This window comes from Lathyrus oleraceus, chromosome 2 (genome assembly GCF_024323335.1).
Source record: "Lathyrus oleraceus cultivar Zhongwan6 chromosome 2, CAAS_Psat_ZW6_1.0, whole genome shotgun sequence".
NCBI lineage: Eukaryota > Viridiplantae > Streptophyta > Magnoliopsida > Fabales > Fabaceae > Lathyrus > Lathyrus oleraceus.
In genome coordinates this window covers 128,355,358-128,367,458 of record NC_066580.1, presented here as the reverse complement: position 1 = coordinate 128,367,458, position 12,101 = coordinate 128,355,358, and the positions used below count along the sequence as shown (strand labels likewise).

Here is a 12,101-nt window from a genome sequence, read left to right as displayed (position 1 = left end):
CTTTGATTATGTTGTATTCAAGTATTATCATGTATTGATAAATTATTTTGAGTTTTTCGTATGAGGATCGTCGTTACCGACGGGACTCAGTAGAAATAATAGGTGCAAATTTATGATTTAACTTTGTTATGACTATAGTTTCCAATTGTATGTTTTACTGTTTTGGCACGAGAGTGTGAGACAAGTTAAGGTTGAATCTGATAGCGCAAGAGTGTGAGGAAGGAACCAAATAATGGAAACTAGGTATCGATCCTAAAAACAGCAAGAGCGCTTTAGGCATCGCTTAGGATTTCATTTACTTTCAAAATACGCCTTCTAATTAGAATGGACGAACGAGAGAAAAATCATGTGGTTAGGAGGTGTGATCTTTGTCAATAGCACGAGAGTGTGAGACTGAACCTTTAAGTCGATAATTTCTACATAACGCAATAGACTCATATTTAGTGCCCAATTCTACCTAATCCCTTAGGTACATGGAATCCATATTCCGGACTCATTTTCTATCATAACTTTTAAACCATTAGAAATCATTATTCTCATTTCCATTCCTACCCTTATAATCTTTAGCCTTAGCTTTACACTGCAACAATAGATAACATCAGCTTGACCATTAGTCTAAGTGGGTTTGATAATCTTTTAAAACTACACGATAGGCTGTGCACTTGTAGTCATAATCCGACAGACACACTCATCACGATCAAGTTTTTGGCACCGTTGTCGGAGACTAATTTAGCCAATATTATGATTCCTTTGTTGCACAGTATAGACTAAGGCAACAAATTTTCTTTCTTTTTCTTTGTCGATTGTAGGCCAGACACTCGCTTTCAGAGCAAGGAGTTAGAGAAACCAATTGTCGATATCGAGCGTTATATTAATTTAAGACGCCGAATCAACAAATCTCGTATTAAATACGATCTTCCAAATCCTATTATCCCAATTTTAGAACCATAACCAATTATGGCCGAAAGACCACAAAACCTTCCATTGAAGTATTATGTTGTTCCATTGCAAGCAGAACCACATAACAATATTGCTTCCCCTGCCATCAATCGAAACGATTTTGAGTTGAAACCTTCGCTATTATCAGCCGTTCAACAAAACCAATTTTCAGGTAGTCCTACAGACGACCTTAACTTACATTTGTTAGTGTTTGTGCAGTACGCAAACACAGTGAAAGCAAATGGTGTCAGCCAAGAAGCGATTAGACTACGTCTTTTCCCTTTTTCCTTAAGAGATAGAGCTAGAGCTTGGCTCCAATCTCTACCTTCAAAATCAGTAACCACATGGGACGAGTTGAAGAAAGTCTTCTTAGCCCGATATTTTCCACCAAGCAAAACAGCTATGCTAAGAGCTCAAATCAACGAATTTAAGCAAAAAGACAATGGATCTCTTTTCGAAGGCTGGGAAAGATACAAGGATATGACACGACTTTGTCCATACCATGGACTTGAAGAATGGATGATTATCCATACTTTCTATAATGGTCTGCTGTATAACACTAAAATGAATTTAAGCGCTGTTGCTGGCGGTGTCTAATGGATAAACCTTCTGACGAAGCTTATGAAATCATAGAGAACATGGCTCAAAATCATTTCCAATAGGGAGGAGAATGTGTCGTTGTAGAGAAGTCAACTCCGAAAAGCAGAATGTATGAATTCAATGGCATAGACCACGTCAATGCTAAAGTGGATGCGCTTACTCAAAAGATTGAAAGCTTGGCCATAACACTAGCAACTACCATAGCTGCTATAACACCAAACCATGAATTATGTGGAACCCCTGGGCACACTAATGCTGATTGTCAGTTATTGGCTGGCGTTCCCACCGACCAAGTAAACCATGTCCAAGGAAACCCATATTCAAACACTTACAATCCTGGTTGGAGGAACCATCCGAACTTTTCCTATAAAAGTAACAATGCTTTGTTTCCACCAAATCCAACACCTGCTATTCCACCTGGCTATCAGAAAGGAACCCCTGTTGCTTCACAAGCACCCAGAAAGTCAAATCTGGAGATTATGATGGAAAACTTTATAAATACCCAAGCTCAACAAAATAAAGAATTTGTAAATCAAAACGCTCATACGAGTGAACTGATGAAACAATTGCCAAATGATTTTGATGTTATGGCTATCCATAAAAAATGTTAGAAACCCAGATCTTCCAAGTAGCCCAACAACACACCGCAATAGCAGCCCCAGCTAGAGCATTACCTGGTCAACCTCAACCAAACCCAAAAGGCCATGCTAACACTATCACACTTCGGAGTGGGACAGAACTAGATGAACCAGTTGACCAAAGAATTCAAAATCCGGCCATGTATCAAAATCCTTGTAAAGGATCTGAGAAAGAAAACAAACAAACCAATGATTGAAAGAAAGACGTAAGCGGAGAGGAAAAAGATAAAGAACTACCTTATGTGCCTCCGCCACCATACAAACCACCTGTAACTTATCCCCAAAGACTTGTTAAATCCAAAAATGAAGGATGGTTCAAGAAATTTGTGGAAATTCTGAAGCAGCTTAGCATAACCATACCATTCACAGAAGCCATTACTCAAGTGCCTTCATATGCTAAATTCCTTAAAGAGATTCTATCAAACAAGAAAAAGCTTGAGGATGATGAAACCGTTACGCTTACTGTAGAATGCAGCGCTATCATTCAAAATAACATGCCTCATAAACTGAAAGACCCTGGTAGTTTTTCCATACCATATGTAATCGGAATGTTTATCATAGACAAAGCTCTATGCGATTTAGGAGCCAGTGTTAGTTTAATGTCCTTATCCATATGTGAAAAATTCAATTTTGGAGAATTAATACCAACAAAGATGTCTCTACAACTAACTAACCGTTCCGTTAAATTTCTCGTAGGTATGCTAGAGAACGTTCCCGTTTGTATAAGAAAATTCTATATTCCTACCGACTTTATGATAATGGATATAAAAGAGGATTCCCACATCCCTATTATTTTAGGAAGACCCTTTTTAGCCACAGTAGGAGCCATCATAGATGTGAAGAAAGGAAGGATGGCATTCGAAGTCGGAGAAGAAAAAGTTGAATTTTTCTTAGCTAAATTTCTACAAGCACCAGCTATAGTCGACTCATGTTGTTTCTTAGACATCATAGACGAATGTGTGAAAGAAATGGAGAGAGAACCATTTAAGTATACTGAATTACTGAAGATTCCAACACCTCCTATATTCGAAGATGACAATTGGCATGAGCCATACATAAATGACAGTCTGAGAGAATGTCTAGCACTAACCCCAAATCCAATACCATGCCCCGAGAAACCTTCATTAGAACTTAAAACACTACCCAAAAATCTAAGGTATGAATTCCTGGATACCGAGCTTGAAAGACCAATTATAGTTAACACTGACTTAGGACAGATAGAAACTGAAAAATTACTCCATGTCTTAAGAAAATATCCAACAACTCTAGGCTATAACATCTCCGACCTAAAGGGAATAAGCCCCTCTATATCTATGCATCGCATTATGCTAGAGGATGATTGTAAAACCTCTAGAGAGCATCAGATAAGAGTAAATCCCATCTTGAGTGATAGAGCCAAAAAGGAGGTACAAAAGCTATTAGAAGCAGGAATCATATTCCTGATATCTAACAGTAACTGAGTCAACCCGATACATGTCATTCCAAAGAAGGGAGATGCTACCATTGTTAGTAATGAGAATGGAGAATCCGTTGCAAAAGGAACTCAAACTGGATGGAGAATGTGCATAGACTATAGAAAACTAAATAAAGCCACTCATAAAGATCACTTTTCATTACCTTTCATTGATCAAATACTTGAACGACTGGCTAAATATTCTCACTTCTGCTATTTAGATGAATACTCAGGATTTTTTCAAATTCCTATCCATCCTGATGACCAAGAAAAGACTACTTTCACATGCCCTTATGGTACATTCGCCTATCGACGAATGCCATTTGGATTATGTAATGCCCCTGCAACATTTCAGAGATGCATGATGTCCATTTTTACTGATTTTATAGATGCCATGATGGAAGTGTTTATGGATGCCTTATTTGTTTGTGGGCAAAGCTTTGAAGGATGTCTTTCGAACCTAGAAATGGTACTTGAGAGATGCGTTAAGGTCAATCACGTATTAAATTGGGAAAAATCTCATTTCATCGTCCGGGGGATTGAGGTGGACAAAGCGAAAATCAATATTATAGAACATATTCAACCTCCGAAAACCGTTAGAGAAATTTGCAGCTTCTTAGGACACGTTGGTTTCTACCGACGATTCATTAAGGATTTCTCTAAGATAGCAAAACCACTAACAAGTTTATTAATCAAAGACGCTGAATTCATATTCAACGAAAAGTGCTTAAAAGCGTTCAAACATCTAAAAAAATGCTCTTATTACTGCACCCATTATGAAACCACCCGATTTGAGTAAGCCATTCGAGATAATGTGTGACACTAGTGATTACTCTGTTGATGCAGTCTTAGGACAAAGAGAAGATAAAAAGCTTTTTGCTATTTATTACGCAAGTAGAACCTTAAACGACGCGCAGATGAACTACGCCACCACAAAAAAAGTATTCCTAGCCGTTGTGTTCGCTTTAGATAAATTTTGTTCCTACTTAGGAGAAAAAATAATTGTCTATACCGACCACGCCGCAATTAGGTACCTGTTAAGTAAGAAGGATGCTAAACCAATACATTTAATATCGATCCTACTCTTACAAGAATTCAACCTAGAGATAAAAGATAAGAATGGCATCGAGAACGTAGTGGCAGATCATCTATCTAGGATTGAGGATCAAAAACCCAAACAAGTGCCCATCAATGATGATTTCCCCTATGATCGACTTGTAGCCCAATTAGAAATCAAAAGCGAAACAATCGAAAGTTGTTTAATATATAATGACATAGAAACCAATGAAGTTGTGGAATCTATTTGCATCAAGACCACCCTGCCATGGTATGCTGACTTTGTCAACTACCTAGCCGCTAAAGTGCTTCCACCTGACCTCACATACCAACAAAAGAGGAAATTTTTCCATGATCTTAAACACTACTATTGAGACGAACCACTACTTTTCAAAAGGGGAGACGGTGGTATTTTCCATCGATGTGTCCCTGAATCATAAGTAAATGACATCATATCCCATTGCGACTCTACATCCTATGGAGGGAACACAAGCACCTCGAAGACTTATGCGAAGATCTTACAATCTGGCCTCTTTTGGCCTAATATATGGAAATATGTCCACATCGTAATTAAAAATTGCGACCGGTGCCAACACACTGGCAACATCTCTAGACGTGATGAGATGCCACTAAAAGGTATCCTAATGTTAGAAGTCTTTGATGTCTGGGGTTCAAATTCCATGGGTCATTTCCCATCTTCTTTTGGTGACAAATACATACTCGTTGTTGTTGATTACATATTGTCATACCCCAAAATTTTCCCCACCTATTTCATCTGCATTCATCAATTGGAATTCATTCATCTGCAACTAAGTCATTCACTCTCATACATCCATATGTGTTCATTTTATTCATTTGTATCCCATTGTTTAATTTAACTTCTTGTGACCATTTCATTTGATCATATAGGTCTAAATCAAGGTTGGAGGTTCAGAAATCTTGGTCACCTTGTTTGATTTATTTGTTCTAACCAGTCCCTGAGGTCTCTACTCATTACATGTCTGTAATCAGTCTAATGACTTAGGGTTTTTGATGGTGATCTTTCAATAGGTTTTTCTAGTTGATTTTTAATCAATCAGAATCACATCATTATCCACTCATGCATACATCTATCCTTTGTTATGTTTTGCATTTAGTAGTATGAATGTCTAGAAATTTATTTGTGTTTGGATTGAAGATTTATCTTTAATTATTTAGAGCTATATATTAGGTTCTGTTTGGTTTGTCTTGGATTTGATTTTAAAGTTCTAGCAAGAAATTTTTTTTGTGTTATGTTTAAATAGGTAATGACAAATAAATTTTTGTTTCACAATTTAAAATTAAGACATAAATTTTAAAAATTATAATTATAGTATTTTGTTCTACAATTTGTTTTACATTTTGTTTTACAATTGGTTTTACAATTTGTTTCACAATTTTAACTTGTTTTACAATTTTTTCTTTCATTTGAATTTAAATGAATATTTTGTCACATTTATAATTAAACTATTATTTATTTCTTTTTAAAATTTAAAAAAAAAATAGTTTTTATTTTACTTTTTCTTTTCTACCTCATAAAAAAACAATTAAAAAAGAAGAAATCTTTAGTTATATGTTTGCACTTTATTTTATTGTAACTAAATAAACAAATGAATTTGGTTTCCAATATATTAGTTATTACAATGGGATTACAAGTTGTTTGCAGTAGCTATTACAAAATAGAGGGATTTCAATTAAGTAGTAACTAGTACAATCAAATTTATACAGTGATATTTCAAAAAAAAACTTTAAAAAAATTCAATTATATTAGTTACATATTTGTCCAAATTTGCAGTAACCCAAAAAAGTAACACAGTTGATCCTGCCATTTGTTGTTGCTTCTGTCTTTGAGCAGAAAAGCATTTTTGTCTTGTTGCTGCAGAAACTACAGAATGCGGTTAACACATTTTAATTACTTAACATTTGAACCAAAAAGTCAAATTGAAAAAGAGCATAGCAGAGTGTCACAGTTTTAGAATTCGGCAGAAATTTGCTCAGATAACATAAGATGAATCATGTTATATTATTATATCAGACAAAAACCCTATGACTTTTAACTATAAAAACAAAAGCATCTACAGATCATAAGAGAGAATTTTAAAGAGAAAAACCAGATCGAAACTCATTAACAAAACTCAAAATTTCAAAGAAAAAGTCACAAAACTTCACAACCAAATTCATCAAAGTCATAAATATCAGCCACCGCATGAAGAACACATATACTTTCTAAAAAAAAGCTTGCACGGTAAGACAAACAAAACCTTAACCACATAGTTCAAATACACTTCCCAAAAAATAGAGTAACAACAACCCAACTGTTCCAAACCAAAGAAATTTCATAGAAGAAGAGGCCACGAGCATAAGGAGTAAAAGGGAGAGGATTCACGCTTATCTGAAGTGGAAACCGCCGTCGGAATTAGAACTCGCCGGACCAGCTCCAGTTACGTGAGTCTTTCGCTTTTTTTTAGTTTCTTGATACCACTTTGTTCCTTGCGTTGTGCTGATCAAAATCCCCCATAAAAATTGATTGAAACTGTGTTTCATGGTTGTTTAATTTCACTTTGATTATTTAGGGTTTATATATATAATTTGAAATTAAATGATTTTGGTAAGAAATTGGTAAATTTTGAGATCGGATTCGTAATGAGGGAGAAGGGACGGCTAAATTGGTATACTAATTTCTCATTTCCGGCCATTGTCGCTGGAACCCGTGACGAAGGCGGCATGTGTTTTCGGCCAAGTGAGAGAACGAAACGAAGCTGGTGAAAGAAAGAGAAATAGACGTTCTGATTGTTTTATTTTCTTCTTTTCTTCCTTTTATTTCATTTAAGTAGTTTATTTATTTATTTTTTGAATCCACTACCACTTATCACCATATGATAGGATTACTTGTTTTTCTTATTTTTCAAAGTAAATGAGATTGTGTTGTTTACTAAGTGAAAGGTGGGGCGCCTCACCCCACATTTCTTTATTTATTTTTTAATATTTTTTTGATTTTTAGTTAGTTTATTAAATTAATTTAATTTTAATTAATTAATTATCAAATTAGGATTTTGTTAAAGTGGGTTTTTCGGTTAGCTATGTTGCTATTCATAGGCTCATTTCCAATTTGCACTCATCCTCCATTTTAAGTTTAATTTTAATTTTATTTAATTAATCTATTTTTAATTGGTAAAAGTTAATTGATTAAATATTATTTTAGTTAGTTAATTTTACTAATTTAATTTAATTAACTTGATTAACTAACTGAATTAATTTTTATTTGATTATTCTTGATAATTAATTCTAATCAGTTTAATTGTATGATTTAACCAATGTTAATCTATTAATTTTGCTAATTAAAAAATCTTGTCTTCCGATTAATTCAAATTGACTTAATTAAGCAACTAAACCTTCTAAAATCATTTCTTTCAAGATAAATAAACTCGATCCAACTTCGAGAAACTTCCTCAAATCAAATCATTTATCATCTTTGATTAACAATCCTTTCCACTCTTTTCCCAATTAAAGCATAATTTTGAATTCTTTTTCTTAAACAAACACGAAATAAGAGGATTGTTGGAATCTAGCATTTCAGCATAACCCTCGAATGATCGGTCCTGAGGCACGCATCTTGGGATAGCCATTCATTCCTTTCTTTCGCTATCAAAACACTTTAATTAACACGGACAAAATAAGGGCCGTTGGAATCAAGCCTTCTGGCGCAACTCTTTGAACAATTGATTCTTATCAAGCGTTCATTGTCCATCAAACAATTTTCTCAATTAATCTGAATGAAAAGGACCATTAGAATCTAGCATTCCGGTGAAACCCCGAATGTTTGATCCCGAGGCTTAGGTCTCGTTATCATTAAACGTTCGTCATTCACCTATAAAATACATCCAACACATCAAACTCTTTTCTCTCCGCCGTGCGATTAATCTTCAAAACCTTTTCAAAAAACGAAAAACATCTTGTTTTAAGGTGATGTAAAGCAATGCTTCGGCCACAATTGTTGAGTTGAGATATGTGACGTTTTTCCGAATGTTGATTCGTAAATCCATTCGATGTGTGGTATATGTCCGCTCCTCATCTGTTTTGGGTAAAACAATGTTTTCGTCGATTAACACAATATATCTTTCGCTAAAATCGACCAACAAACAAATATTTTTATACCTAGAACTATGTAAGCCTTGAGTTCTCTATTGAGATACGTAGGAGCAGGATTGCGAAATCTTGTCAGGCCCATTAATAAAAAACTTAGGTTTAGTCCCCTTCGTTGCAAAAATCCAAAAATATTCTTCTCTCTTCTATTCTTTCTTTCCCACCTAATAACTCGAGAAGCCTAACATTTCAAGCTAACACTAACGCGCACAATTAACCTAATGGTTCCCGTTGAGTAAAACGGACGTGAGGGGTGCTAATACCTTCCCCTTGCGTAATCGACTCCCGAACCCTAATATTGGTTGCGACGACCATAATCACTTCCGTTCTTTCCTGGGTTTTATCGATATTTCCCCTTTCCTTTTTAAGAACAAATAAAGTTCGGTGGCGACTCTGTTTAGTCCATCATGCGAGCATGCGATTGCGCTTCGATTAAGTCATGTTCTCATTTTTCGAGGTGCGACAGATGGCAACTCTACTGGGGACATGAACATCCTTAAGTGAGTCAACCCTAGTTCAGTTAAGTTTTCGTATGTGTGTTAGCTTTGTTTGTTTATTTTTCTTCCTTTGTTGTGTGATTTTTTATCCCTACTTTATCGCATTTATATATCTGTATATATGTTCATATGTGGGCTTTGGGATTTTTGATATCATGAATAAAGCTTTACACCCGAGCTTTGGAAAAATAAGAGAGAACATATAAATTTAGAATTGGAAGTTGTGTAGTGTTAGTCCCCAAGGGCCACTCCTTGCGTGTCTAGCATGAAGACTCCCCTAGATTAGACCTGTTTGTAGATCTCGTTATAAGACATCTAGCCTGTCGCATGACGTTGATTAATGAAGGGTCCATGACTCTAGGAGCCCTTCTTAGAACCAATTTCTGCTTTGGTGGTTGCGTAATATTGGACTCCAAGGGCATCTCTTTGTTGCATCCAACATGAAAACTCCACTCAGAAGAGGCCTTTCGTCACTCTTGTCATAAAGCGGCTAGCATGTTGCATGATGTTGATATGATTATGGTCCATGACTCTGGGAACCTTATCAAAAATGTAGAAACTATCATGTGAGTGGGTTTATGGGTAACCAACTTAGAACTATCTATTAAGAAGCCTACCAAATAGGGTGTTTTGAGTTACCTTATGATATCCCAAAACCAAATACCATGCATTCATGATCATTTGCATAACATCATGACACTCATACAAAATTTTGTTTTCAGGGAATTTTTGAATACGCAGTTGCTAGCACAAAAAGTTTGTAATGGGTACAGAAAGAAGGAAAGCATTACCATTCAAAGCCAAAATGCCAGATATTTCCAACATGTCAAGACTTTTAAATGAACTTCCTGCATGCTTCAGGGTTACTTTGCAAGGAAAGTTTGGCCAGATTTTGGATCTCCTCTCAGTAGATGTTCAAACACCAGCCATCAGTTCAATGATCCTCCGCTTCGAAGTTTCTTATTCCAAGACTTTCAGTTGACTCAGAGCTTGGAGGAATTCGACCGGCTCTTGGGATTTTCTATGAAAGGAAAGACACCATATAATAGAATTGGTCAGGTACCTGAGGTAGAGATGCTAGCCCTTGCACTCCACATCCCCATATCTGATGCATTGGCTAATTGGAAGAAAAGGGAGAATCTCTTTGGTTTTTGGAGGGCTTACCTAGAAGAAGAAGCAGAAAGGCTGTTTGTGATACATCATTGGGATGCATTGGCAAATATACTAGCTCTTCCCATATATGGGCTAGTATTGTTCCCAACACATGAAGGTTTTATAGATTCAGTTACCATAAGTATCTTTTGGGCCGTTTGGAAGGATAAACAAAGTTTGGTTCCTCCACTACTAGCTGACACTTTTCATACTTTGCATACTCGACATCAAAAGAAGAATGGAATGTTGATATGTTGCCTTCCATTGCTTTATAATTGGCTTATCTCATATGTGTTCAAGCCTAATGCTCACATCAGTGAAATGTCCAATGGGGAGTGGGCAAGAACTCTAGTGTATTTGTCTAGTAAGGATATCATTTGGTACCGACACAAGCTGAATGTTGAAGAAATCATTATCAGTTGTGGTAGTTTCCCAAATATACCACTAATAGGATCTAAAGGTTACATCAGCTACAACCTCATGTTAGCTCTGTGACAGTTATGATACCCTATGTGTGGGAAGCCCGATGATAAAGAGTTAGAAGAGATGGTTTTGAATGATATGGGAACCAATGATCCTTTTCTCCTCCGTAAGATCATCCGATCTTGGGAAAAAGTGCATACCAAAGGAACATAATTAGTAAAGAAGAATGGTGCAGCAAGGGTTCCTTATCAGCAATGGGTCTCGGAGAGGATCAAAGTTGTGAAACTCCCTTTTTCTATAGAGATTCCTCTAAAGTCTACTTCACGAGAACCAGTCCCTATTTCTCTTGAAGAGGTGGAAGAACTTCGAGCCATGGTAGCTAAACTTGGAAAGGAGAAAGAGGATCTGCAATCTGAACTCTACAAAGTAATTGGGGAAATATGATTCTCAAGAGGAAGAGTAACCAAAGGAAGGAACTTTTGGAGGAGAGTCGTAAGAAGAACAGAAATGAGAAACTCAAGGAAAGAGTCTTGGAGTGCCTAGATCAGGCTGATAGTGGATTAGGTTCACTCCATGATGAGTTAGCTAAGGCCAAAAGAGATGGACAAGAGTGGAAGCATTGGTGGGACCTAGCTGTAATACCTCAAAATTTGCCCCCCTCATGCATGCATTCATTTTTAGGTCATTTAACATTTCATATTGCATTTCATCATGTCAATCAGAATTAGATCCAAGAAACTTGAATATCATCCAAGACACTTTGTGGGTCCTATCTGGGTGATCAGTCAACACAAGGGAATTGCTTGAGATACTTCCAACATGTTCAAATGGGGTCTATTCATCAGTCAAAACGTTAATCTTGAAGGAGCAAAAGTTTGTTCACGAACTGTCATGCTCGCTAGGGGAAGCCCACGCATTTCGAAAAAAAAAAGAAAAAAAAAGAAAAAAAATAATAATAATAATAATAATAATAAAAACAAAATAAATAAATAAATAAATAAATAAAATATAACAGAAAAATCTTGGACTTGGACCTCTCTCTTTTGAGCCCACAAAGTCACAAAAATCAGGTTATAAATTCTAGACTTCCATCTCCCAAAAAACCCTGGGAAAAAGATAGTGAGAGAAGAGCTAACAGAGTTCAGAGCAACCTCTAGAGACTGAAGGGAACTCATCTACAAA

The 12,101-nt window shown here is 36.0% G+C and overlaps 1 protein-coding gene across 1 annotated transcript; it reads left to right on the top strand.

The window, feature by feature from the left end:
- The first annotated feature begins 10,196 nt into the window (after positions 1–10,196).
- LOC127122210 (uncharacterized) lies at positions 10,197–10,991 on the top strand. The gene has a single exon (XM_051052587.1). The coding sequence runs from the start codon at positions 10,197–10,199 to the stop codon at positions 10,989–10,991; it is 795 nt and encodes a 264-aa protein (XP_050908544.1).
- The last annotated feature ends 1,110 nt before the right edge of the window (positions 10,992–12,101 follow it).

Bases quoted from the DNA above. Each gene is read 5' to 3' on its own strand.
- LOC127122210 (XM_051052587.1), top strand. From the start codon at position 10,197: ATGCTTCAGGGTTACTTTGCAAGGAAAGTTTGGCCAGATTTTGGATCT.